Genomic DNA, 27,857 nt, shown 5'->3' on the forward strand with positions numbered 1-27,857 from the left:
CTGTGTTTTCTGTGTGTCTGTAAGTCTTGTGGCAAGCATGGAAGCAGAGATGGAAATGGTTCAGGCTCAACTGAATGTATGAATGACGGTGACCAACACGTTTGGTTTCTGACTGGTCTCCTCTGAGTCTGGAAGCTTTCTGTATTCTGTGTTGACTGGTTTTGTTTTTGCTTTCTCTGCCCCTGCTAGCCGCCACCGCCAGTGCTGCTTGTTTTGAGGGTCAGGGCTCAGAATTTATCTCCGAGCCTTCTAGTCATTGGATTCAGTTTAACAGGGATTCAAATGTCTTTTGAGGGTGGATAATAGTAAAGTTGTTCCCCTTTATTGGAAAACTCTGAGGTTTGGTTATGGCTCCTCCTCTAGACCCAAGCATGTTTAAAGGTTTCCTCCAAAATCTCTGTCCTGTGTCAGGTTGGCCACCAGACTGTAAAGAAGAGCAAAACAGAACAAAAGGCTCTACAGGAACTTGCTGACTGCTCTCAGTAATAACTCCTCGTGTCTGTGGTAAACGGTTAGATGGAGGATGTGGACGTTTAAGAAAGTTCTGAGGGTTCAAGAATAGGTTTGAGGGCTGGAGAGATGGCTCAGAGGTTAAGAGTACCAACTGCTCTACCAGAGGTCCTGAGTTCAATTCCCAGCAACCACATGGTGGCTCAAAACCATCTACAATGAGATCTAGTGCCCTCTTCTGGCCTGCAGGCAGAACACTCACTGTATACATAAATAAATAAATCTTTTAAAAAAAAAAAAAAAAAAAAAAGAATAGGTTTGAGAATATGAAAGCTAAAGTAAGTTCTGATGGTCCAAGAAAGTGTTTTAAGGTCTGTAAATGAAAGTTCTGAAGGTATAAGAAAGTGAATTAAGGTCATGAAAAACATGTTTCAGATTTCTTTCCCCTAATGCTATTGTTATATTAAGATTTCAAAGGTACAGGAAACGTATTCTCAATGGTTCAACCAGACTACTCGAGTGGCTGGTGTCTAGAGACTGCTCCCAGCAGGTTGACAAAAGGAGATACTTGTCCCTAGAACACCTAAATCAACTTCTGAAACACTTGTCCCCATACTTGCTTTCTCTATGCTCAAACTAGAGATTCCTGTAGATGTTGGCCAGAGACTGACGGAGCTGGCTGCCCTTAATGGTCCTGTAGGAGGGAGACACGATGCATATTCAGGAGGGAGTTCTACCTTTTATGCAAAACGACCATTTAAAGCTGGGCAGATGGCAGGACATGACAAAAGGCGCTGCAACCGGAGATCACAGAACCTCTCAAACCGAAAACCAACAATTGCACAAGTCCGGTCCCGCTCCGACGATTCGAGCTCTCTTCAGCCACCCGTCCGTGCCCCGCCTCCGCCCAGGTCCGTCGCATCTGTCTGACGTCCCAAACGCGCCAGTCCACCGTCTAATTGGAGCGGCACCACCCCCCTGGCCGTCCACACGCGCGCAGGAGCGAATTCTCGGCGCCGGAAATCCGGGACACGTGACCAAGTGACAGCGCTCGCTCGGTGGCGGGGCTCGCTAGAGGTGCTGCGGCACGGCACGGGATGGCGGAGGCGCCTCCGGTCTCAGGTACTGTCCGTTTCCCCGCGCGGGACCTCTGCGGTGCGCCAGTGTAGCCAGCAAGGAGATCGGAAGGGTTCGGGCCCTTGCGGTGGCGAGCGGGGCGCGGGCTGCGCGGGGACAGTGGCTCGCAAGGGCCAAGCCACGCGCGCTGCACGTCCGGACCCCTCCACCATCTTCCACGGGGTGCCGAAGCTCGGCCCCTGGTTCCCGAGGAGGGCGGACGGGTCCCGGTGCCCAGCGAGCGGCCGTGGGCGTCCCGCGTCCCCGCGGGGCTCCTTCCGGCCTTCCCCAGGCAGCGCGGCGCGAAGTCCGGCCGGCCGGCGGGCGGGCGGGCGTAGGCGAGGCTCAGTAGCGGCCCTGGAGTCCAGCGAGTTTGCGCGCAGGGCTAGGGGTGTGTTCCCAACCTCTCGGAGCGGCGGCGAGCCGCGTGCGCGCGTGCGCGCGGGCGCGAGCGGGGCCAGCCTCGAGGGGTTCGGAACCCCGTTTTCCCGTGACGCGTGTGATCCCAGTCTCAGTTCCCTCATCTGTCAGTTTGGAGGCAGTCAGCTAATCCCCGGGGCCTACCCGTTCTGTGCCTGATGGTTGGCTCACTTTCCTTCCTGGAGCTCCTCCGTGGTGGAGACAGCCTCATTTGACTGTCAATATAAGTTATTTCCATTTTCATCAGGGTGTATCGGTAGATCTGGGCTTTCAAATGTAGTGGACAGCAATCAAAAAGAAACGTTTAGCACTGGGATATTAGTGCACACTTACCTAACGTAAAAGTGAATCAAGAAATTGGAGCGTTGTTGGTGCTGTGTTTAAGAACACTACCTCAAGCCAGGCGTGGTGGTGCACATCTTTAATCCCAGCACTCGAGAGGCAGAGGCAGGTAGATGTCTGTGAGTTCGAGTTCAGCCTGGTCTACAAAGCGAGTTCCAGGACAGTAGGGCTACACAGAGAAACCCTGTCTTGAAAAACAACAACCAAAACAAAACAAAACAAACAAACAAAAAACCCTACCTCTTCCAGAAGAACTATGGCGGGTTCACACAACCACCTGTAACTCCAATTCTAGGAGATCTGACGCCCTCTTCTGGCCACCAAGAGTATCAGCACATATGTGGCTTATATCCAGTCCCCCTTCTCTCTGTAAGGTTCGGGTGCATACAAAAAAATTTTTAAGTGAACCAAGTATTTCAGTGGTCTCAGGCATGGTGGCACATGCCTGTAATCCCAACACTCAGGAGGCTGAAGCAGGAGGATCTGAGTTCGAGGCCAGCCTAGTCTACATATCTAGTTCTAGGCCAGGCAGGGTTACATATTGAGCCCCTGTCTTGGAAGGGCGGGGTGAGGGGTGAGGGGGAGAAGCAGTGGTTTCTTTTACTACCAACAACATACTGTTAATGTTACAGTTTTTAAAAAATACTTGTCACAACCCACTCCATAGATTAGACTTCATGGCCTGCTCTTCCTGAAAATCAGCACAGCAACGTGCATCATTGGCTGGAATTATAGTTGTGCTTCTGACAAATCTTACTAGGAAGGCTGTGCATGTGTTTGTGTACTGAGCCACAGGTAAGGTGTCCATCCTGTCTCAGTCCAAAGAGTGGGCAAACATTCTGCATTGGTGTACTCTAGACTTGGCTTGGATATAAAAATCATCTTGGGGAGTGGAAAACTTTGGGCAGATACATTATTGTTTTCTCTAGGCCTTCACTGGCCCTCTGAACTGAATCTGTTGATCTTCCTACCTATGACTTACTTCCATACCCTTAGGTATTTGAAGCAGAGTTGAGTGAGGACTAGCTGTGACTCATAACTTTAGCCTTTAGGACTCTGCACGAGGTCACTGCTTCCACTCCCTAAAGCATTTTCTGAGTCCCCGTGTTCAAGAAATCCCTGCTTCCTTGTTTCTGTAGTCTTTGTTCTTACCTTAACATGGACTCTTGCTCACACACTCCCAAGCCAGTGGTCCTCAACCTTCCTAATTCTGGGGCCCTCATGTGTGGTGACCCCCAACCATAAGATTATTTTCATTGCTACTTCATAACTGTAATTTTGCTACTGTCATGAACCATAATATAAATATCTGTGTTTTCTGTTGGTCTTACATGACCCTTATGAAAGGGTCATGGAACTCGCTTTGTAGCCCAGGCTGGCCTTGAACTCACAGAGCTCCACCTGCCTCTGCCTCCCGAGTGCTGCTCGTGATCAGCCTTTGTACACAACACTACGGTGCTGTGTTTTGTTGGTTCTCTGGTCCCCTTACTTGTATTCTAGTGACACCTTGGAGAGAAGACAGCTCCCTTACAGAAGAACTTCCACTTCAAATACTGAAGCAAGTGTCTGACTTGTGCCATGGTACAGTTTCCTGATTCATGTGCCCCTTTCCTGTCTGTCTTTCTGGGGTCTTCGGCTTAGGTCTAGTGAAAACAACTATGTATGCCTAGGTACAGCGTTGTCTGGATCTGTTCACCACTACGCAGTGTGAAACATCCTTTACCAGGCTATTGAGCAGCTTTACTGACCTGTTTCTAGTCCCTCTTTCCAGCCTTGCTTCTTCATAGCAGGAGAAAAACATATAGCACCTCTTGTTATGGTTTACCTATTCCTGCTTTTAAATTTATCTCTTTCCAGAATACCTCTGCCACTCTCTAAGTTTGTCTAACTCCTCTTGCCATTTTGTGAGGCTCTCCACCCCACCCTCAGAACACTCCTATGTGGAAGTGTTTGGGACTAATCCTGATTGAGTGAGAGGTTTCTCGGTGGCCTTTATGATCTCGCCAGGCCTCCACTGTGTTTCTGTGCTCTCTGCTGTAAGTGTGCACTGTAAGAATAAGCACAAAGTCATGAATGCTCCGTGTCCTAAGTCCGAATTCTGAGCCTGCCTTGGAGTGCCCTGTGGCCTTGGGCAGGTCACTGTGCTGTAGTTTTCTCTACAGGAACATGAAGATTACGTGAGTTAATGGGGCTGGAGCGATGGCTCAGCTGTTACGAGCACTCGCTGCTCCTCAGAAGACCAAGTTTGGTTCTTAGCCCTATACACCAGCTGACTCAGAACTGCCTTAACTCCAGCTCCAGGGGATCTGATAGCTTCTCTTCTGAAAACACCCACACACTCATGGTGTACTCACACAGATTCTACACGTACACATTTAAAACAGAGTAAGGAAGTTAACACATGAAAAGTGCCTAGAAGAGTGTGTGGCACATACTAAATACCTAATAAGTGCCAAGCCTTAGAAATCCACAAGTTTTCCAGCGTGCCCATTGGAGTCTGTGTCCAGATAATTGTAGTTCTAAAAGCACTACTAAGGTATCACTTTAACCACTGTAGGCAAGTTATTGCTTTACTAATTTAGGATCCCTAGCAACTCTGATGTAGGGGTTATGTTCTCCATCACATAGACGAGAGCTGGCACTAAGTAACATGTTACAGCATATATATATAAAGCAGGACATGATAGTGCACACCTGTAATTATATCACTTAGAAGGTCGAGGCAAGAGGATTTTAAGTTTGAAGCCAGCCTGGGCTCTATAGTGAATTTGAAGGCGGCTGGGGTACATAGTGGGCCTTTTCTCAAATGACGGAAAATAGATGATTTAAGAACAAACTAAATGGTAGGCAGGGACTTAAACTCATGCCTTACAGACTGTTGATTGCTACTGTAACTGACTTTCTTACTGACTGGTTTTGGTCATTAGGTAGATAGTTTGCCTCTGTCTCTCTCTCTGAGTCAGGGTCTTACTATGTACCCCTGGCTGACCTGAAACTCATTGTGTAAACTAGGCTGGCCTCAAGCTAACAGACATCTGCCTGCCTGCCTCCGCCTCCTGAATGCTGGGGTTGAAAGTGCCCTGGAAGATGGTTTCTTCGGGAACTGAGCTGGCTGTACTCAGAATCACCTGGTGGGGGGATGAGTAGGCTGAAGTTAGGTTACATTTGAACACTTGGAAATTTTAGAACATGTTGTGGGAGTTACATGTAAAAAGCCCAAATTGTATTCCTTGGGGGAAGAGATGGAGACAAGCCAACTCACTATGCTAATATTATCTGTATGGACTCTTTTTAGGGGCCATAATAACTCTGAAATAAACATTCATTATAGATGTAGAAACTAAGCCCTAAGCTCATTCAGACTTTAAACCCATTTTATCTGATTTCAAAGCCTGTTTGCTTGCTATTATGCAATGCTGCTTTAGTGTTTTGAAAGACCACAAGGAACTTCCTGACCAATACTGCATCCCTAAACCTGATCTTCAGTTTTTATTGAGACAAAGTCTCATTCTAGAAGCTGGGCTAGTCTCAAATTTGTGGTTCTCCTGTCTAGGCCTCTCCAGTGCTCTAATTAGAGGTATGTACCAACATGCTCTGTCCTCTTCCAAGGTTTTGGTTTTGGCTATAGGTTCTCATATAGCTCAGGGTCTTCTTGAGTTTGACTCCCAAGTGAGGGGATTGCCAGTGCATACTATCATGCCTGGCTTTGGCTCTCCTAAGATTTTAGGATAAATGCATGTTCATAGTGCTAGATGGCCTAGGCCATCAGTGGATATCAGTGTGGCCACTAGACATGGGATACTAATCGTCCTCCGCAAGGACTGAGAGCCTAACACTTTCACAAGAGACTGATCTCATTAAGCCTATTTTATACACTGTCCTTAAGAAAATAGTTTTATATGTGCCTTTTAGAGTCGTGGGCTTCATAAGTGACATTAATTTCTTACTGGATGTCTATTTCTTGTTTCCTAGGTACTTTTAAATTCAATACAGATGCTGCTGAGTTCATTCCTCAGGAGAGAAAAAATTCTGGTCTAAATTGTGGGCCCCAAAGAAGACTAGACTCTAATAGGATTGGCAGAAGAAATTACAGTTCCTCACCTCCCTGTCACCTCCCTAGGCAGGTCCCTTATGATGACATCTCTGCTATTCATCAGCACAGTTACGCCTCTGGAAGCAAACCTAAGAGTCACCAGGCTTTTTTCCAGTTGTCTAATAAGTCACTCAAGAACCATGGCCTTCAGAATCAGCCATGGCAGAAGCTGAGGAGTGAAAAGCACCAAAGCAGAGTCAAGAAAGCACAAGGGCTCACTGAGCAGACATCAGATGCGTCTAGCTTAGAAAGCGTGGCCAGGTCAGAGAGTGGGACGGACCCTAGGGAGCACAGCCCTTCTGAGAGCGAGGCAGACGTGGTTATTGCAGATCCCAGGGGCGCAAAGCCCAAGAAGGCAGCCCAGCTTACGTACAGCTATGGCAGAGGACCAAAGGCCAAAGGCAAACTCAAATGCGAGTGGGGAAGCAGAGTGAGCCCCAAGTCTGAGGATGACACCAGCAGGCCTGTGGGCGTTCCCCATGCCGACTTCTCAGAGGCACCCTGTAGAAAAGCTGTAGTGGATGGATGTGTGTCAAGACGGAATGAGCAGAGAAGATACCCACAGAAAAGGCCTCCCTGGGAAGTGGAGGGTGCCCGACCACGACCAGGCAGGAACCCACCCAAACAAGAGAGTCAGCGACATATAAATTCAGGGCCCAAAAACAACATGCCCCCCATCCCAAAGGACAATCTCAGAGAAAGACTGACGAAGTCAGCCTGTGACACCGGGAATCTGGCAGTTGTCAACAAGTCTTCCAGAAGAGTTGGCCAAGAGAAGAACACTACGCGCAGACAGGACCCTCAAGTGCTCTCTCCGTTCCCCAGAGGCAAACAGAACCATATGCTGAAGAATGTGGAAACACACACAGGTAAGTGCCTGGAGGGGAGGAAAGATGGCATGATGTGAGCTTTCAAGCGGTACACTCCAAGAATTTAGAAACTAGACAATAAAAAGGTAACACAGTGAAGTCTCTACCTCACTGCCTCACCTGCTTGGATTCTGCCCCTACCCACTGCTGCCCTCATTGGTACCCTCTTACTCTGTTTTATTGTTTGTTTGAGACAGTCTTTATGGGTTACCCACTGCTGCCCTCATTGGTACCCTCTTACTCGGTTTTATTGTTTGTTTGAGACAGTCTTTATGGGTTACCCAGGGTGGCCTTGAACTTGTGCTCCTCCTGCCTCAGCCTCCTGAGTAGCTGGTATTACCAGCTGAACTCGAGGCCCAGCACGGTTTTGGTTTACTGATTTTCTTCCACTAAGTCATTGTGTGAGGGCTTTAAGTGCAGCTGGAGACGGGCAGCTGTCTGGCTGTTGGCTTCTCTGTGAGTTAAGCTAGCAGAAGCAGGACATGGCAACATCCCCGTTGCTCTTGTTGATCCTCCCCTGTCATCTTGTTCGCTCATTGCACTGGTCCCATCGCGTGTCTGAATTCTTTTCCAGTTCATCTTTTGCTCCATCATCAGAGAACAGTTTTTCCAAAACGCATCTTGAGCCCATCATCCTGTCCCCGGTTCTGTCACCTGGAGATACTGGCTTCTGCTGTCCTCAGTGTTTCTGCCATTTTATGCCCGATCCCTTCCTGTTTTGTTGTCCAAGCTCTTGTGTGCAGTCCCCTCTAGCTAGAGTTCCTACCCCTTAGCTCACTGCAAAATTGTTGTTGTTGTTGTTGTTTATTTGTTTTTACTTTCAATTTTTTATGTGTATGGCTGTTTCATTTGTATGTATATTTGTGCGCTATGTGTGTGCCTGGTGCCCATGGAGGACAGAAGAGGAGGACTTCAGACCCCCTAGAACTGAAGTGAGAGCTGATTGTAAGCCACCAATGCTGGGAATCAAACCTGAACCTCTGAAAGAAGCAGCCTATGCTCTTAAGTACTGAGCCATCTCTCCAGCCCTTTGGGTTTTTTGTTTGTTTGTTTGTTTTGGTTTTGGTTTGGTTTGGTTTGGTTTGGTTTTGGTTTTTCAAGACAGGGTTTCTCTCTGTAGTTTTGTGCCTTTCGTGAAACTCACTCTGTAGACCTGGCTAGCCTTGAACTAACAGAGATCGCCTGCCTCTGCCTCCAGAGTGCTGGGATTAAAGGTGTGCGCCACCACTGCCTGGCTGTTTTTGTTTTTGGTTTGTTGTTTTTTTGTTTGTTTTGCTTTTTTTTGTTTGTTTGTTTGTTTGTTTTTTGAGACAGGGTTTCTCTGTAGCTTTGGAGCCTGTCCTGGACTAGCTCTGTAGACCAGGTTGGCCTCGAATTCACAGAGATCCACCTGCCTCTGCCTCCCGAGTGCTGGGATTACAGGCATGCGCCACCACCGCCTGGCCTGTTTTTGTTTTGAGACAGGGTCTTGCTATGTAGCCCTATCAATCCTGGAACTTGCTATGTAGACTAGACTGGCCTTGAACTCACAGAAATCTGCCTGCCTCCCAAGTGCTAGAATTAAAGATTTGTGTGTGTGTGCACCTGAGTATATGTAAGTGCATCACTGTGTATGCCAAGAAGCCTCTGAGGCCAGAAGAAGTCATCAGATCCCCGAAATTGAAGTTACAGGTGGTCATGGTGCTGGGAATTGAGGTCAGGTCCTCAGCAAGATCAGTACACCACTGAACCATCTCTTCAACAATAAACTCCTTTTAGACAGGATCTGGCTGTGCATCCCTGACGAGCTTGGAAGTCCCTATGTAGATAAAGCTGGGCCAGAACTAGAGTTCCTCAGCTCTCCCAAGTGCTAGGATTAAAGGTTTACGCTCCAGCTGCACTAGTAAACTATAGATGTTTCAAAAGCTAATTTAGTTACATGTCCAGGGAGCTATTTCTTATTCTTATAGTAGTTATAGTAGTTCCAATCCTTAGCAAGCATGTCTTTTTGTATCACTATATATACTTCGTTTCCAAATTTATCACTTGAAACCATAATTTGCACCTTTAATCCCAGCACTCAGGAGGCAGAGGCAGACTGATCTCTGTGAGTTCGAGGACAGCTAGGGGCTACACAGAGAAACCCTGTCTCAAAAAAAACCAAAACAAATAGAACCCATAATTTGTTTTCCTGACAGTGCTGTCTTAGACTAGTTACAAAGAAGATACTTTCTTTCCTTGTTTGCAGTCTCCCTATGGAGCTCTGGCCTCTGAGTGCAGAGATTAAAGGTGTGCACCGCCACCCCACCGCCACCCCCAGAGGTGGTTTCTTTGTTTTTAGATATGGGTGTCCCTATGTAGCCCTAGCCCGGAACTTGATATGTAGACCAGGCTGCCCTTGAACTAACAAAAATCTTCCTTTCTCTGCCTCCTAGTGCTGGGATTCCAGCATGGACCACTATCCTTGGCCTAGATACCATATCTTTCTTTCTTTCTTCTTTCCTTGTGGTGTTCTTGCTTCACGCGGCTCTTAGTTATTAGTCGGCTCTGACTGTTACCCAGAACTTAGGTTGAACTAAGGACTTTCCTGCAAGTACTTTCTACCTTTCGATGCTTCTGAAGAAGCACATGTTCTCTCCTCATAGTTACCATCTGTCCCCTTCTTTGCAAATAAACCTTTACACTATTGGAAGATATTCCTCATTTTGCCTTGAGTATGTATTTCATCAAGGCAGAGCTAGGTGTGGCAGGGAGCATACCTTTAGTACTAGCACTGGGGAAAGACTGTGTTTTAGGACAAACTGTGCTGCTTAGCAAGATCCTCTGTATGTATTGGAGGTGGGGGATAACTTCAGTACGGAAGCTCTTCCTTATGAACTTTTGCCTTATTGGTCTCCTTTTGGTTTGTTGTGAGACTTTGACCTAATCAATGATGTTACCACCTGCCCAGGGCTTTTTTTTTTTCCACTGAGCTCCCCCCACCTCACTCCTACAGTGTTTCTCTGTGTAGCCCAAGCTGGCCTCAAACTCAGATCCACCTGCCTTTGCCTCTCTAGCCCTGCATTTATAGCAACTTCTTTAAGAACAGCTGCCTTGTCAGACTGTGGTGGGCAGTGGTGGCACACGCCTTTAATCCCAGCACTCAGGAGGCAGAGGCAGGTGGATCTCTGTGAGTTCAAGGCCAGCCTGGTCTACAGAGAGAGTTCCAGGACAGTAGGGCTACACAGAGAAACCCGAAGAGCTGTGGCACTGAGGAGATGGGGCCACTCAGGATTGGAGCTTTTACAGTCACAAGATAAGAGCTGTTAACAAGGGCCCGGGGAGATGGCTTAGCATTGGAGAGGACTGGCTGTTTTTGCAGAGGACCCACGTTCCGTTCCAGCACCCACATGGCAGCTCACAATCATCTGTAACTCCAGGTCCAGAGGATCCGACACTTTGTCTGACCTCTGAGGGCACTAGGCACACATGTGGTGCACATGTAGGCAAACACTCATACACATAAAGTTTTTTGTTTGCTTTGTTCTGTTTTAATTGGAGGAATACATCTAATCTTCTGTACCCACCCCTGTACCAAAAGCGGGAATTGAACCCAGGGCCTCTGGGTACTAAGCATGCCCTTTACTGCTGAGTTGTATTACTACCTTCTTTGCCTTTTTATTGTGAAACAGTGTCTCACTAAGTTGGCTAGGCTAGCTTTGCCTTTACTCTGTAGCAGCAGACAGGTCATAAACTTGTGACCCTGCTGTGGGAGCCTGCCAGGTAGCTGGGATTGCTGGCTGACAGCGGCCAGACTTAATTCACAATTTGCTGCTCCTGCTGCTGTGGTCAAAGTAGAAAGACTAGTAAGGAAGGCACTGTAATCATCCAGGAAGCAGAAAGCAGCTTAGACCAGAGCGAGGGCAGCAGAACTGGATGCTAGACATAGTCTGCAGATTACTGACGTAATGTAGAATGTGTGAGAGAAAGCCTCTGTAAAGGACTTACCAGTAATTTGTGGGGGTTCCACAGTTGGTGGCCATCCGTCAACACGTCTGTATGATTTGTATCTTAGTGGCCCAACTTCACTACTACTGGACTATAAACCAGTAGTTACAAGGCAGGTGTGGGGCACATCTGCAGTTGCAGCCCACTGGAAGTTGAAGCAGGACGACTGAGGTTAAACTGAGCAGCATAGCAAGACTGTCTCAACAAAAGCAACAAAATTTGCTTCTTCATAAACTAAGAACAGTGAATAAGAGACAATCTAGCTGGGTGTGGTAGCACTTGGGAAGTGGGAACAGGAGGAAAAGGAGTCCAGACCAGCCTGGCTTACACAAGACCCTCTCTCAGAACTTCTAAATAAATAAGTAAATAAAATGACAGTCATCAGGGGAAAGATCAGAACAACAGTATTATTTTGTGATGTTTAGAAACAAGGTTTCATTCTATAGCCCAGGCTGGTCTTGAAATCTTGAACACAAGTGAGACTCCTGAACCCTGGATCACAGCCTGAGCTACAGCTCTCAATGATCTGGGTGGATTGGGAGAATGTTTCCTCCGTTATAGGAATCCCTACACGTCTCCTTTCTCAGTCCTATCTCAGCAACTTCTGCCCTTTCTTGGCCTCAAAGTCTGAATAGCCACTTACTCAGAATCAGCTATCCCTTTAAGCCTGTTAGAATATGCTCTCAAATGGTTTCTTTATTGACTAAAGTGAGGAATGGTTTTCTATGTTTCAGTTTGTTCATTTTTTTAAAACAGGTTCCCTAATTGAGCAGCTAACTACAGAAAAATACGAGTGTATGGTGTGCTGTGAGTTGGTTCAAGTTACAGCCCCAGTGTGGAGCTGCCAGAGCTGTTTCCACGTCTTTCATTTGAACTGCATAAAGAAATGGGCCCGCTCTCCAGCATCTCATGCAGGTCAGATACTTAGTATCCTGAGTTGTTTTTACTCACTGCTTTGATAAATTTAGATTGTAAACCTAGCTTAAAAATACTAGCTGGAGCCGGGCAGTGGTGGTGCACGCCTATAATCCCAGCACTGGGGAGGCAGGGGCAGGTGGATCTCTGTGACTTCGAGGCCAGCCTGGTCTACAGAGAGTGTTCCAGGACAGGCTCAAATCTACACAAAGAAACCCTGTCTTGAAAAAACCAAAAAAAAAAAAAAAAAAAAAAAGATTTGAAGAAGCATTCATAAATAAAAAGAAGAAAGCTAGCCAGGAGGTGGTGGCCCACACCTTTAATGCCAGCACTTGGAAAGCAAAGGCAGGTGTATTTCTGTGAGCGTGAATCCAGCCTGCGTTAGATAGCAGGCTTTGGGCTAGCCAGAGCTACATAGTATGACCCTGCCAAAGAAACCAGATATGTCTATAGTTTGCTTAGACATTTATATAAATTGTTTAATTTATCCTCCAGATATTAGGTTGTTTCTGCATTTCACAAGTCTCTCTAGTATCTAGGCCCTTCCTAAAGTACACTAGTGTTTATGGGTAATGCAGATCTTGCTGGGAATATGCTCCTTAGGCTGCTGTTCCTTAATTCAGGACATAGGGATTTTCCTGTATACCACTATTCAGTTAATGTTGGTATTAGAGATGGTTGAACAACATGGTTACCCACTTGATTGGTCATCACATTAGTCTTTGTGGCCTGAATGCAGTATTGAATGAAGCATTCAGCACTGTAATTTTTTTCTCTTTTTGAGCACTTTATTCAGAAGTAAAGCAATAGGACAGAATTAATACACTGCAGGGGGACAGCTCAGGGTGAGTAACTAGATCTGTTTCTTAAATGTCTGATAATACTCAGCACTTTAATTCTAACTACTTCAATGATGGGAATTCCTGTAGATTTACTTCTTTTTCTTTTTGAGACAAGGTCTCACTAGACTAAGCTGGTCTTGAACTCAGCTCTTGCCTCTGTCTTCCCAGTGCTGGGATTAAGGGTATATACCACTTGGCCAGACGTAAAGTTTTAGAATTGTTCTGCTGCTGCTTCTGGAGGGTGCAGAGGATTAAGCCCTAGGGCCCTGTATAGACAAAGCACGTCCCCTACTGCTGAGCTTTATCCCTAACCCAGCTTACGATGTGAAAAGGGATTGTGTGTGTGTGTGTGTGTGTGTGTGTGTGTGTGTGTGTGTGTATAAAATTTTTTTTTCTCTTAACAGATGGCCAGAGTGGTTGGAGGTGCCCTGCTTGTCAGAATGTTTCTGCACATGTTCCTAATACCTATACTTGTTTCTGTGGTAAGTGTGTTTACCTACACTAGAGTACCTTTTAGTCATACATTGTACCTCAGTGGTCCACAGGGCTCCTTTCAGAAGTTACTGATAAGAAGACCTCAAAGCTGTAAGAGGCTGTAATGCTGTACTTATGCATTCCATCACCAAGTGGAGCCATGGGGCTTGGTGCTCCTGGCAGGCTGTTCTGGAGGTGGGTCTTCTCATTATGCCAGCCAGGCTCATGCTGGTTCTAAGCTTGAGGCTGACCTCACCAGAACAATCAGTTGACAGAGGTAGATATTGATGTGGGTCCCTCTCAATGTTGGCTGTCACACCTTTGACATTTTAGATTTAAGCAGTGTGAGTAAAGACAGTGTTTAAGAAATCAATCATTTGTCTTTATAATGGAGAGATTTTTCTATAAACTAGTAATACAAATTAACCTTGAATCTTCCTTCTCTATAGAATAGTTTTCCTGGTTTTGTTTGGGAGCTGCAGTGTGTCACAGTATACCCTTTGTCCAGTCAGCTTGACTAGCAAATGTTCACTGCAGTGAGTCACTGGTCAGGTTCAAGGCCTCTGGTTTCTGGTACACCACCGTCACTGGATCCTCACATGAGCTCCTCTGGGAGCTCCTGCATGTATCGTTCCACAAGACCAGTCCCTTCACGAGCTCCAGCAGGTCCTAGATGGGTAGATGTTAGAGTGAGCCAACCCAAGGCCCAGCTGTGGGCTTAGGTGGTAGCTGAGCTGGTCATTCTGGGCCGCTGGAGCCTCAGATGAGAGGGCGGAGCCAGGTCCCCTGTGCCCATGCCATCAGGGTCACTGTTGGTTTCTAGTTGATTTTGTTTCTAGACAGTGTGACTCTCCCTTTGAACCATTAGGTTTGGGTCTACCTTTGTTGCTCACTGAAACTGTCCTCAGAAGTCCCCAGTGACCCTGGCCTTACAAGTCACTTTGTCTGCAACATGACTCCCTTGACACCTTTGACCATTCACTCCCTTCGTAGAAAATGAGCCTGTTCTGTTTCTTTTTATTTATCTTTACTGTCCTAACCAGTTTGCTCATATTCCTCTGACTTTCTTGATGACTAGCTGTTACTCATCCCTTGATTCCTTCACTAGCAAACATATTCTCCCTCCCCTCTTGTGGTTCTGGGGTCAAACCCAGAGCCTCACACATGCTGGGCAAGCACTCTGCCACTGAGCTATATCCCTGGCTCCCCTTTTCATTACACCTTCACTTTACTATCTCCCTTCAAATGCCTTTTTTTCCAAAGTACGCTCCATTTGTTAACCTCATCTCACTCTGGCTTCTCGTTATGTGGGATGTGCTGGTTGCATATGTTTTATTACCAAAAATCTGAGTTTAGTATCCTACTGAAAGGGAATGTGAATTAGAAATAAGAAGCCACTGGGAATAGGCAGACAGAATAATAGCAGGACTTAATTATCTTAAAGGATATGCGTGTATTGTGACCTTTTTGAGACAAAGTTTCACTCTGTAGCCCAAGCTACAGGGGAATCTCTGTGAAGATTGATATGGCAACATTGGCTATGAGATTGCCACCCTTTTGTGCCCACTGTGAAGCTTTAGAGCCAGGCTCCTCTGCAGGGGTTCGTGTCTTTGTCTCACAGCCTCTGGTTCACTTCAGAGCCTCTGTCTTTTCTTTACCCCCCTCAGACACCCCCAACCCACCCCACCCACCCCCGGTGCCAGAAGAGGTCCCAGGGCATGGAGGTGTTAAGGAAGTGCCCTACCACTGAGCTGTACCCCAGCGCGCTTCCTTTTTCCTTCTGATCATTACCACAGATAATTCTTTGCCTTTTATTTAAGATTTATTAATGGTTTATCTAGTAAGTATTTATCTTAAAAAATAGATTTTGTTTGGTGTCGAAATGGCATTTTCACAGGTAAAAGTGACTGTCTTTTTCAGGTCATCTTGAGGTTTTTATCATGTCAGAGTGTTTGATAAGTAGTGTTACTGTCAGCTTTTTGTGTTAGAATGCCATAACATAGCTGCACTACTGATAACCATGCTTAAGTTTCACACTGTCTAGCTGTATTGTGCTCTTTCATGAAAGTTGAGAATATGTTTGAAATTTATGTAGCATTGACTTTCTCATCTCTTATGTTATAGGCAAAGTAAAGAATCCTGAATGGAGCAGAAATGAAATTCCACATAGTTGTGGTGAGGTTTGTAGGAAGAAACAGCCTGGCCAGGACTGTCCACACTCCTGTAACCTGTAAGTTGGAAGGATAGATTTCTGGGGACCCCTGGTGGGTGTGCTTTGCTAGTGGCTTGAAGTACACATACTGTTGCCATGTAGCAAGATGGAGTGAAGAGTGATACACAGCATTTGCTGAGCACTGAATCTGTAGTAGGCACTCTACATATGGTATTAAATCCTTTCCACAGCCCGGTGATGTGGTATGATCATTTCCTCTTTATAGGTGAGGCTCAGAGAGGCTAAGCATCATGCCCAATGTTGCAGTGCTAGGAATGATGGGACCGAGTGATCCTTCCACTGTTTTGTACTGTTGGCTCTAACTTGGAGTGTATAGGACAGCCCTGCAGGGAACAGCATTTGTTCAGCATCCTGTATGATAGTACTCTGAGGATGTAAAGAGTACCTGTTTTTCTTTTTCACAAATTCTGCTTCCCGTATGATTAATTAGACTTTACTGTAATTTGTAATTACCTCTAATTCCCAAAGGATTGCACCTGCCTTCATTTAGAATGCTCCTCCCCAGAATACAAATTGCAGACCCATGTTATCATATGGGTGCTAGGAATTGAACCTAGATCCTCAGGAAGAGCAGCAAGTGCTCTTAACTACCCAGCCATCTCTCCAGCCTGTAGATTCTAGGGTTTTATTATTGTTTGCTTGCTTTTCTTTCTTTCTTTTTTTTTTTTTTGCCAGAGCTCTGGACCGAACCCAGGGCCATTCGCTTGCTAGGCAAGCGCTCTACCACTGAGCTAAATCCCCAACTCTGCTTGCTTGCTTTTAGAGATGGGGTTTCTCTGTGTAGTAGTCTTGGCTGTCCTGGAACTCACTATGTAGACCAGGCTGGCCTCTGTCTCCCAAGTGCTGGGATTAAAGGCATGTGCCACCACTGCCTAGCCTGTTTGTTTATTTTTTTAAAAGACACGAAAGTAAAAGAAGGGAACCAGCTGGAGTGGGAAGAGAGGACAAGAAAAGCCAATGGGGGTGAGGGGGAGGTGAACATCAAAAATACATCATATACATGTATGGAACTGTCATAAAGAAATCCTTTGTTTATTTAGGCTTTATTGTGTGTGTATGCAGGCCACAGCACACATGTGGAAGATGGAGGAGCATTGTGTGCAGTTAGTACTGTTCCTTTATGTGACTTCTGGGAATGAAGTTCAGCAGGTCACGAGGCTCAGAGCAAGCACCTTTACTTGCTAAGCCAACTCCACTGCCCTGTTCTGTGATTTTGTTTTATGTTTTGAAACAAGATCTCATGCTGGAGCCCTGGCTGCCCTCAGACACTCTATAATCCTCACGCTTCAGCTTCCTGTGTGCTGGGATTACAAGTGGGAGCCACTATGCCTAGCAGAAACCACTGTTTTGAACGAGATATATATCTATATCTATACATCTAATATATATATATATATATGTGTGTATATATATATATATGAATATATAGACATATATTCATTTTTTTTAAAAAGTCCTCCCAATTTGTAGAACTCCCCAAAATAGGGTTTTCTTAACTTGTGGGTAAAGGTGCTCGCTGCAAAGACTGAGACCTGAGTTTGAACTCCAGGGTCTACATGATGAAGAAGAGGACTGACCCCCACAGTGTGTCTTGACCTCCACATGGGTACCGTGGACCATGTACGCACACAAACACGCACAAATATTATAAGTGGAATTTCTTACTCAGTCTATGATTGACACTGGTTCTTCATGGAGAAGACGGTATTCATCTGAACATATTTAAATTCCTTGTTTTTTCCTTCTAACTTCTATACAGAAGCATTCTGTTCAGATGTCTGATTCTGCCTAGAGCACTCAGTTTTCCCCATATCCTCTTGCCCCTGTGCTGGGATTCTGTTGCTTACCAGCCTGCTGTCCCCATGTCACTGTTAGCATTGTCAGCCCAGTGCCTGGTTATTACTTCACCAGCTGATGAGAGCATTTCTGTCCTTCTCAGAGTTAGTAGATGAGAGCACTTTTGCTCCCTTCTTTCCTTCCGTCCTTCCTTCTTCCAAGAATCCAATCCAGGGTCTCCCATGTACTAGGCCAGTGATTTACCATCAAGAGTGGAAAGGTATTTTGAGGGTTTTTTTTTGTTTTCTCTGTGTAGCCCTGGCTGTCCTGGTACTCACTCTGTAGACCAGGCTGGCCTCAAACTCAGAAATCCTCCACCTCTGCCTCCTGAGTGCTGGGATTAAAGTGGAGGGATACCATCACCTGGGTATGACAAGGTATTTTTTATTTATTTTATGGTTGGACCAAGGCCATATATTTTAAAGTGTCATCTTTGTCAAATCCAAACTAAAGCAATATTTTGAGTTTGTGTGGTTTTTTGTTGTTGTTGTTGTTTCTTTTTTCTTTTTTTCCCCCATGTATAACAGTCCTAGAACTAGCTCTAGAGACTAGGCTGGCCTCAAACTCACAAAGATCCACCTGCCTCTGCCTCCCGAGTGCTGGGATTAAAGGTGTGTGCCACCACTGCCCAGCTACTTTTGTTTTTCTAAAATGATTGTTATTCTGAAATGATAATGATGTCAACTTTTTCATATATAAAAATATTTATTTTTGGCTTTTTGAAGCAGCCTTACTATGTAACCTTAGCTGGCCTGAAACTCATTATGTAGATCAGGCTGACCTCCAATTTGCAGTGGTCCTCCTGCCTCTGCTTCTTCAGTGCTGGGATTATGTGCTACCTCATCTGTTTAAAAATATAATTTGTTTTCTTTCTTTCTTTCTTTTTGATTTTTCAAGACAGAGTTTCTCTGTATAACAGTCCTGGAGGTCCTGAAACTCACTTTGTAGACCAGGCTGGCCTCAAAGTCACAGAGATCCTCCACTGCCCAACTAATTTGTCTCTTATTTAGTGGCTTTCGAGATTCACAGAAGACACTCACAGTAGGCTTATTTGTTGCCTGTCCTAGTTTGCTTTTGTGGCTGAGATGAAAACTGACCAAAGCCAACTTGGGAAGGAAAGGTTTTATTACCTCTTACGGGTCAGAACCGCCATTGAAGGAAACCTGGGAAAGAGTGTACCCAGCAGCCTGGAGATAGGAACTGGAGCAGAGGCCATAGGAACATTTCATACTGGCTCTCTTCCCCATGGATCTTCAGTCAAGACTGTCCTCAGACAGTCTGGTGAAGGCAGTTCCTCTGAACTTTCCTCTTCCTTGTTGTCCTTCTCATGAACGTTGCCGTCTTCACAGTAGAGCACAGCTGAGGCAGCTCTGGTGTAGTTTGGTACATATGAATAGTTCATTCACTGAAGCTTGTTTTTCTCCAGTCTCTGCCATCCTGGACCCTGCCCACCCTGCCCTGCTTTTACGACTAAAACCTGTGAATGTGGACGGACCAGGTAAAGTTAGAATTGGACTGAGGAAGAACTCAGTTTCCATATGCATGATTCCCTTGTGAACGTCTAACATAAAAGATCAGTAAGTGGTAGAAGTGAATGGTAGATGTAAATAAAGTCGTCCCTTGGTATCCTTGGGGACTTGGTTCCAGGACCTCTAGGGAGAAAAGACAAAGCTCTGCCTAGTGTCTTCTAAGTAAGTATATGGCTGTATGCAGTGTAGACATGCCTGACCCCAGGAAACTGCTCTTGTGCTTGGTCTGGGTATATTAGGTGGAGCATAATATTGACTCCTTTCTTCCCTGTTTGTAAGAGGAAACCAGGCAGAGGGGAGGAGCCCAGGCTTCACCCATCCTTCAGGCTTCTTCCCCTCCTGCATGCTGCTCAGTGGAAATCAGATGAATGACAGTTAATTACCTAGGACAAAGTTTCAGAACTAGCCTTCTTTTTTACCACTGATTAGAAAACAGCAAGGAAAGAAAGGCAGGGTAGGAAACAGGAGTGAAGGAGAAAGAGGTGGAGGAGATGGAGAGAGTAGTGGAGGAAATAAAAAATGGAAGGACGGTTGGAGGGATTGCTCAGTGACTAAGAGTGCATGACTATCGTAGAAGACCTGAGGTCAGTTCCCAGCACCCATGTGGGGTGGCTCACAACTGCTGGTTACTCCACCTCTGAGGGATATGACATCTCTGTTCACAAACAAACATACTCTTACATACATATGTGCATAAAATTTAAAATAATAAAAATAAATCTTTAAAAATTAGAAGGAAACACTTAGGTTAGGGGCAGCAAAGTCAAGAGAAACATTTATTGGGTGTTGAGGGAAGGGTTTGGACTGTACTGTAATTTGTCTGTATAGTGGGGACTTTCAGAGTGGTGTATTTGTGTCTGTCTTTCTAGGCATACAGTTCGCTGTGGTCAGGCTGTCTCAGTTCACTGTTCTAACGCCTGTGAGAATATTTTGAACTGTGGTCAGCACCACTGTGCTGAGCTGTGCCATGGGGGTCAATGCCAGCCTTGCCGGATCATATTAAACCAGGGTAAGTGGTGTAGACACCTGTTAGCAATGCTCGTGGATTTTTCTGGAATTGTATGTTATGTCAACTATGTTACAACAAAACTGCTTCACAGAAACCTACACTAGAGGATCTGGGGGATGGGAATCAAAACCAAGCCCATAATGAGGTATCTATTTATACTTAGTAGGGTTCTAAAAATGAAAAAGACTAAAACCCCGATGTTGGCAAGGGTGGAGCCACTGGCATCTTCATAGTATGTTGACAGATGTACAAAGACACTTTGGACAACTGTGGGTCAGTTTCTTATGAATGAAGCATGTGTGTGTGTTCTGACCCAGCCATTCCACTCTGATATTTGCATATGTCAGTGTGTAGAGAATGGGTGACACAGGAGTGTGTGTTTCTAAGAACCTCACACTGAAAACAACCCAGATGTCCTTTAACTGAAGGAAGGAACAGAAAACTTAGATAAATTTTTTTCTTTTCTTTATTGAGACCGAGACTGGCCTTATTTTGTTGCCTAGGTGGTTCTTATAGCCCCAGGGTTCTGCCTTGCCTTCCCAAGAAGCTGGGACAAAGGAGTGTACCATTCAATATTTTGGCCACATACATAATTTATTTTGTCATGTGGTGACTCTTCTAGGACCTCTTTCAGCCTTATCTAGAAATGTAATGAGCATTGCTTCAGGGCGCTCATTAAATGCTGGTTCATAATACTGTGGCCAGCTGTGTCTGTCACCTTGACTATCAGCTGCTGCTGCCATTGTGTGGTCCTGTCTCTGTACTAACCATACCCACAGCCTTTTGGTATTGTATTCATGATCATTTCCTGATTGGCGTCCTAGAGAACGCTATTTTATTTTTATTGTGATTTTTCTGTCACATACACCCCCTCCCATGTATATGATTGTGTGGTATATGTTCATGTGTATAATAAGCATATTCACATGTGTGGGCACCAGTGTGTTCTGTGTTCTGACAGGTGTCGTGTGTGCATGTGAAGGCCTGAAATTGACATTGGGTGCCTTCCTTGATTACTCTCTACTTTATTCTTGAGTCAGTTCTCTCCTCTCTCTCTCTGTCTCCCCCCCCCCCCCACACACACACAGGGTTTCTCTGTAGCTTTGGAGTCTGTCCTGGACTCGATCTGTAGACCAGGCTGGCCTCAAACTCACAGAGATCCACCTGCCTCTGCCTCCCGAGTGCTGGGATTACAGGCGTGCACCACCACCGCCTGGCTAGTTCTCTCTTTTTACCTCATGAATTCCAGGGATCAGTGGTATGTTTTTAGTATCACATACATGCCTAGTGCCCAAGGAAGCCAGAAGAAGACATTGGGTTTGTAAAAGTGGAGTTACAGGCAGTTGTGAGCCACCACATGAGGGCTGGGTCTTCTATAAGAGCAACTAGTACTCTTAAGCACTGAGCCATATCTCCAGCATTGGAATGTTTATTTTAAAATGTAAAAAGTTGATGTTTCAGTGACTTTGAGACTCTCCTCTGCCCAGAAGCCAGTAGAAGTTTTTGATTTGTTTAATACACTATTTTATTTTATGGGTATGGTTTTTTTTTTTTTTTTAAACAGGCTCTCACTATGTAGCCATGTCTTGCCTAGAACTTGTTCTTAACTTGAACTCAATTACATTTGTTCTGATGTTCATTTCTGTGCTAGTAGAAAGCTTAAACTGTCCTTAGGGAGAAATGAGCATTCATTAGTTACACGGAATTTCAGTTTGTTTCTGCTCTTTTAGTCACTATTTATCATGTGAGCAAGGTATACATGCGTAGATAATTTGTGATAAATAGCCACTGCGGAAAAAAGGTGACACTTATCAGAAAAATTGTATAAGTTAATGAAAATTAACCCTTCAAATTTAACTGTAGTATCCAAATTTTTAAGAATTTCATATTATGGTAAGTTTTTTCACTAGCAGAGACGTTTTTGAAAGCATTTTATGTGAACCCTAATGCAGAAAGCATCAAATCCATTTTGCTTGGTTGAAGTGAAGGTGGGGACTGTAGATGTCAGCCCCTCTGCCCTCTGCCATGTCCAGAGAGCCTCACAAGGCATCATGTTCCACTGTGGCCTTAGATACTGAAGTGTGTCCTTGGAAGTGGAGGCGGTCTGCCTGCAGGATATGCTGCAGAGGCACTGAGAGATGTTGCCAGAGGAACGGGAACTTATTGTTCATTCCCGTGGAACGCTCTTAGGTGGGTCAGAGAGCAGCTGTATAAACCACATTAATTTTGGCATCGTGTCTGAGCTGTGCTAATGAACATTTCTAGATTGTTGGGAATATTTTTAGAGCATGGATAGGTTACTAATTTGTCCTTTAAATTGTGTTCTCAAGTGTGCTACTGTGGCAGCACCTCCCGAGATGTGTTATGTGGAACAGACGTGGGAAAATCGGATGGATTTGGAGACTTCAGCTGTTTAAAGATATGTGGCAAGTAAGGTTTTGCGTTTTTCTTATTTAGATTAAAGTTACTTTTAGATTAAAGCTTCATTTTATGTAACAATGATGTAATTGTCTGTTGTTTTTCTTAAAAGAGACTTGAAATGTGGGAGCCATACCTGTTCGCAAGTGTGCCACCCTCAACCTTGTCAACCTTGCCCACGGCTCCCCCATTTGGTGAGATGTTGTCCTTGTGGCCAAACACCTCTCAGCCAGTTGCTGGAACTTGGAAGTAATGGTCGGAAAACATGCATGGATCCTGTTCCTTCATGTGGAAAAGTGTGTGGCAAACCCTTGTCCTGTGGTTCCTCAGGTAACTAGTTGACATAAAATTCATTTTTAAAATATTTATTTGGGGGCTGAAGAGATGGCTCAGTGATTAAGAGGACTGGTTGCTCATCTAGAGGACCCAAGTTAAATTCTTAGCACCCATATGGTGGCTCACAATCAGTTGTTTATAATACCAGTTCCAGGGGATCTTCTGGCCTACGTGAATACAGGTAGGGCCCACACATGATGCATACACATACACATAAAGGCAAAATATCCACACACATAAATAAAAATTAAGAAGATTTTTTTTTTTCTGGAATTGAGAACCGAACCCAGGGCCTTGCGCTTGCTAGGCAAGCGCTCTACCACTGAGCTAAATCCTCAGCCCAGAAAAAAATTTTTTTAATGAATATAAATGTTTAACCACAATGATGCTTTGACCAAGTAGTAAATGCCACTCTTAAGAGCAGAGGTAAGAATGATCACATTGGGTAGGTACTTTGTTTTCTTTCGTACTCAAGTACACTTGTGAAAATACAGACTTCCCAAGGGATTTCTCCAATTTTATTGACAACATCGTCAGTTCTCTTAGTGCCTACTTTAGTACAAACACTATATATACTTTTACTAACCCAGCATTCCACAAGTGTTTAAATGTCATCTTTTGTAATGGGGACATGCTAAAACATCTATGGATGGGATAGTTAAGAACTGAATTTCTGGGCTGGGGATTTAGCTCAGTGGTAGAGCGCTTGCCTAGCAAGTGCAAGGCCCTGGGTTTGATCCTCAGCTCCAAAAAAAAAAAAAAGAACTGAATTTCTAAATGTGACGACAAAATCTCAGCCAGTTAAAGCATTAAAAGAATGCCTTCTAGCTAAACCTCCTATATAGCTGAGGTTGACACCTCTTGAGCACTGTTTTAGGTGAATGCTTTTCCAAACTTTTCCTTTAAAACAGGGTCTTACTGTGCAGCCCTAGCAAGCCTGGTACTGTATAGCTCAGCCTGGCATCCAATTGGTGGCTAGCTTTCTAACTCAGTCTCTCCAGGGCTGGGATGACTGATATATGAGCCACCATAGACTGTATTTTTTTTTTTTTTTTTTAATTTGATTTTCCGAGACAGGGTTTCTCTGTGTAATAGTCCTGTCTGTCCTGGAACTTGCTTTTTAGACCATGTTGGCCTCAAACTCACAGAGATCCGTCTGACTCTGCCTCCCAAGTGCCGGAATTAAAAGGCGTGCACTGCCACCGCCACCGCCACCACCACCCTGCTCGTATTATCTTTCAAGAACCCAGTGCCGGAGATAACTTCTTTCCCCTTACTGATTGAGTGTTCTTCTTTCTGTGGACCTGTTATACTGAGTAAAGTGATGGTCTTGGCCCCCCTGAGGTTTGTCAGGCTATTTGCTCTATAACCTGTGTGCAGTTTGGATTGTTTTGTGTGCTTTCTGGGGCTTTGTGTTGTTTATTTCTCGTTAATATTTTTGATGTAGCTGCCTTCTGATCTCTAATGGTGCCTTGCTTCCTCCTCTTTTGTGACTTTTGTTATTTGGATATAGAAATTAGATTTCATTGGAATTAGATATAAAATAATACTGAGTTTTGTTTGTTGTACTGCTCTGTTTTCTGAGACAGGATCTTGCATGTAGCTCTGGTTGGCTTGGAATTCACTATAGCCCAACTAGCCTCTGTTGCTCTGTCAGCAAGTGATAGAATTGCGGACATGTTTTTTAGTGTGACTTGGTCTTTGAGGCATATACAGATGTGGTTTTGCTGTTACTTGGTGTCTCTGTTGAGTGAGCGTTGAAAGGCATGACTTTAGAAAAAGAAAGGTAGACACTGAGAATAAGGAAGAACCCACTAACTAGTCATGCATCTTGTAGGAAAAGGTAGGCAGGCTTGGTTTAGTTTGTTTCAGTTTAGTAAAAGAAGGTTTCTTTTTCTTTTTCTTTTTCTTTTTTTTTTTTTTTAAGTACCAGCAGAAGTCAGTGGAGTATTTAATGCTTTTTCACTGTCTGATTTTAAATTTATATATAGAAATGTGCTCCTTATTCTACTTTATTTATTGTTGTGTTTAGAATTTTGGTTTGGCTTGGAGACAGTCTCATGTAGCCCAGGCTAGCCTTGAACTCTCTTTGTGTGTAAAATGGACATCAGATTACTTCTAAATCCAGAAAGATGGTCAAATCTTCTGTTTTCTGGAAGGACATGATTTTGCTTGTGTAACAGTTTCACAAAACGGTAACCAGAAGCCCTGTTCTGAGGCTCCGCTGTTCCGTTGGCACAGTTAGAAAAACATTAGCGTTTTCTAGACAGTCTCCTGTGTATTACAGTCTTTTGGTTTCTCCTAAATGCTATTGTACTATGTTTACTTTAGCTTGCTATTTGTATTAAGAGCATCTGTGTGTGCCCACAGATGTGGAGGTCAGAGGTCAACTTCAGTTGACTTCCTCCATCACTTTCCACTTGGTTCTTGAGGCATGGGCTCCTCCAATGAGCCTTGTTGTTTTGGTTAGACTTGCTGGCGCAGCCTAGTTTTTAGGTGGTTGTTGGACCCATGCTTAGGTCCCCATTCTTTTTCTTGTTGTTTGTTTTTTGAGACAAGGTTTCTCTGTCGCTTTGGAGGCTGTTCTGGAACTCACTCTGTAGCCCAGGCTGGCCTCGAACTCACAGAGATCCACCTGCCTCTGCCTCCCGAGTGCTGGGATTACAGGCGTGCGCCACCACCGCCCGGCTAGGTCCCCATTCTTGAATAGCAGACGCGTCACCCACTGAGTGTCTCCCCAGCCTAATAAGTTTTGCAGATATTATTTTTGGTCAGTATTTAAATTTTTTTTTTTTTTTAACTTAAATTCTTTTTAGAAATACCTAATCTTTTAAGTTGAGTGTTGTGCTATATGCTTGTGGAGTTCAAGGGCCAGCTTAAGCTACATGAGACCTGTCTCAAGGAAGAGAAAAAAAAAAAAAAAAAAGATGTGGTAACACACACCTGCAATCCCAGCACTTGGAGTTAAAAACCTAAGGACACTTATGAGATAGCAGCTGCTCTAATTCAGAGCCATTACTAGCTAGTTCACTAGGAAAGAACCAGGGAAAGAGGTAGCTAAAAGGAGCCTTTTTGAAGTCAGGACAAATCGCAAAGACTGCCTTCTTGACCACATTTAATAGGATCAGACTGCTGAGCAATCTATGCCTCCGGGCATAGTTTAAAAAAAAAACTAAAAAAAAAAAATTTAAAAAACAATGGACTAATGGAGTCTTGAGGCACACTGTTTACCCTAACCATCTTAATTGGTTTATCTCAAGGAAGGAGGAAGTTAGAAAAAACCTACTGTCATCTTGGGCAAATGTGTACTTTCAAGGCTTTGCTACCCAAAGAACACTAGTAACTTCATATTCTAAGAGAAGTAGATGGCTTTGAAGTAGTCTGACAGCATCACAAAATAAATCATAACCACAAATGCTATAGAGGTAGATATATTATCATGTGCTTTTAATCCCAACTCTCATTCAGGAGACAAAGGCAGGCAAGTTTGTGAGCACTAGAGGCCAGCCGGCCTTTAATCCCAGCACTTGGTAGGCAGAGGCAGGCAGATGTCTGTGAGTTCGAGGCCAGCCTGGTCTACCAAGTGAGTTCCAGGAAAGGCGCCAAGCTGCACAGAGAAACCCTGTCTCAAAAAAAAACAAACACAAACAAAAAGAGTTCCAGGCCAAGCAGTGGCTCAGTGACTAAGGACACTGCTGCTCTTACAGAGGTCTCAGTTTTGATCCCTAGCACCCACATGATGGTCATGGTGGCTCCCTGCCATCCACAACTCCAGTTCCAGGGAAGTCAATCCTGCAAGGGCACCAAGCGCACACATGGTACACATACGTATATGCAGAGGCAAAACACTCACACATAAGATGACTAAGTCTAATTAAAAAAAATAAAATAAAAGCATTCCAGGCAGCCAAGAAAACATAATGAGGCAATGTCTCAAAAAAGAAAGAAAGAAAGAAAGAAAGAAAGAAAGAAAGAAAGAAAAGAAAAAGAAAGAAACAAAGGAAAAAGAAAAGCTATAGACTTTCAGTGCAGCCAGGTGTTGCAGGTGTTGGTGGTCCACAACTTTAATCCCAGCGCTGAGGAGGCAGAGGCAGGTGGATCTTGAGTTTAAGGCCAGCTTGGTCTACAGAGTGAATGTCTCGGGTGGGGTGGGGGTGGGGGTATATCAGTTCAGTGGTTAAAGGCACTTGTTGCCAGAACCCATACATGGTGGAAGGAGAAAACTGATCGACACAGATTGCCTTCTGACCTTGACATGAGTGCCATGGCGCTCGTAGCACGTGTGCACACACACACACACACACACACACACACACACACACAAGATAAATAATTTTTTTTTGTTTGATTTAGCTTTTTAAGCTATGTAACAGGGAGGGTTTAAAGCAATCTATAGTTGCTGTAATGGTAGCTAACTGATGTTCAGAAAAGCAAAGCAAGGAAAGAAAGCAGGAACAGAAACTGCCTATGACAGTACCAGATGTCAGAGTTAGGACATTGTGAGTGTGCTCGTTAAACCCAAGGAAACCATGTTACCTGGGTAAAAGAAGGCAGAAGGTCGAGTCTCATCAAACAAAGAATGTCAGTAAAGAAAAGGAGCGGCTCAGCGGTTAAGAACACTGACTGCTCTTCCAGAGGTCCTGAGTTCAATTCCCAGCAACCACATGGTGGCTCACAACCATCTGTAATGAGATCTGGTGCCCTCTTCTGGCCTGCAGGGATACATGCTGGCAGAACATTGTATACATAATAAATAAATCTTGAAAGAAAGAAGGAAGGAAGGAAGGAAGGAAGAAAAGAAGGAAAGATAAGGAGCTGAAGGCAGGCATGGGACAGTGCGCCTGAAATCCCAGCACTTGGGAAGTAGAAGTGAGAGAGTTAGGAATTAATTATCTTCAGTGCAGAGTGACCTTGGGGCCAGCCGAAGATACAGGAGAAAGAAACTACAAAACAAACAAACAAACATGTCTAGGAGTAATGGTACTTGCAGTCAGGATACTAAAACAGAA

The 27,857-nt window shown here is 44.7% G+C and overlaps 1 protein-coding gene across 2 annotated transcripts in view; it reads left to right on the forward strand.

The window, feature by feature from the left end:
• Nucleotides 1-1,455: 1,455 nt before the first annotated feature.
• Nucleotides 1,456-27,857, forward strand: part of Nfx1 (nuclear transcription factor, X-box binding 1) — a 68,366-nt gene continuing 41,964 nt past the window's right edge. Inside the window, exons 1-9 of one of the 2 annotated variants that reach the window (XM_036178098.1) lie at nucleotides 1,456-1,572; nucleotides 6,301-7,290; nucleotides 12,013-12,171; nucleotides 13,418-13,495; nucleotides 15,612-15,717; nucleotides 18,983-19,054; nucleotides 19,955-20,094; nucleotides 22,425-22,524; nucleotides 22,625-22,842. In XM_036178098.1, the coding sequence (XP_036033991.1) occupies nucleotides 1,548-1,572; nucleotides 6,301-7,290; nucleotides 12,013-12,171; nucleotides 13,418-13,495; nucleotides 15,612-15,717; nucleotides 18,983-19,054; nucleotides 19,955-20,094; nucleotides 22,425-22,524; nucleotides 22,625-22,842 (1,888 nt within the window). In that variant the 5' untranslated portion in view covers nucleotides 1,456-1,547. The remainder of the gene's footprint in view (nucleotides 1,573-6,300; nucleotides 7,291-12,012; nucleotides 12,172-13,417; nucleotides 13,496-15,611; nucleotides 15,718-18,982; nucleotides 19,055-19,954; nucleotides 20,095-22,424; nucleotides 22,525-22,624; nucleotides 22,843-27,857) is intronic. The other variant, XM_036178099.1, reaches the window with a different exon arrangement.

Source organism: Onychomys torridus, chromosome 2 (assembly GCF_903995425.1).
Source record: "Onychomys torridus chromosome 2, mOncTor1.1, whole genome shotgun sequence".
Taxonomy (NCBI): Eukaryota; Metazoa; Chordata; class Mammalia; order Rodentia; family Cricetidae; genus Onychomys; species Onychomys torridus.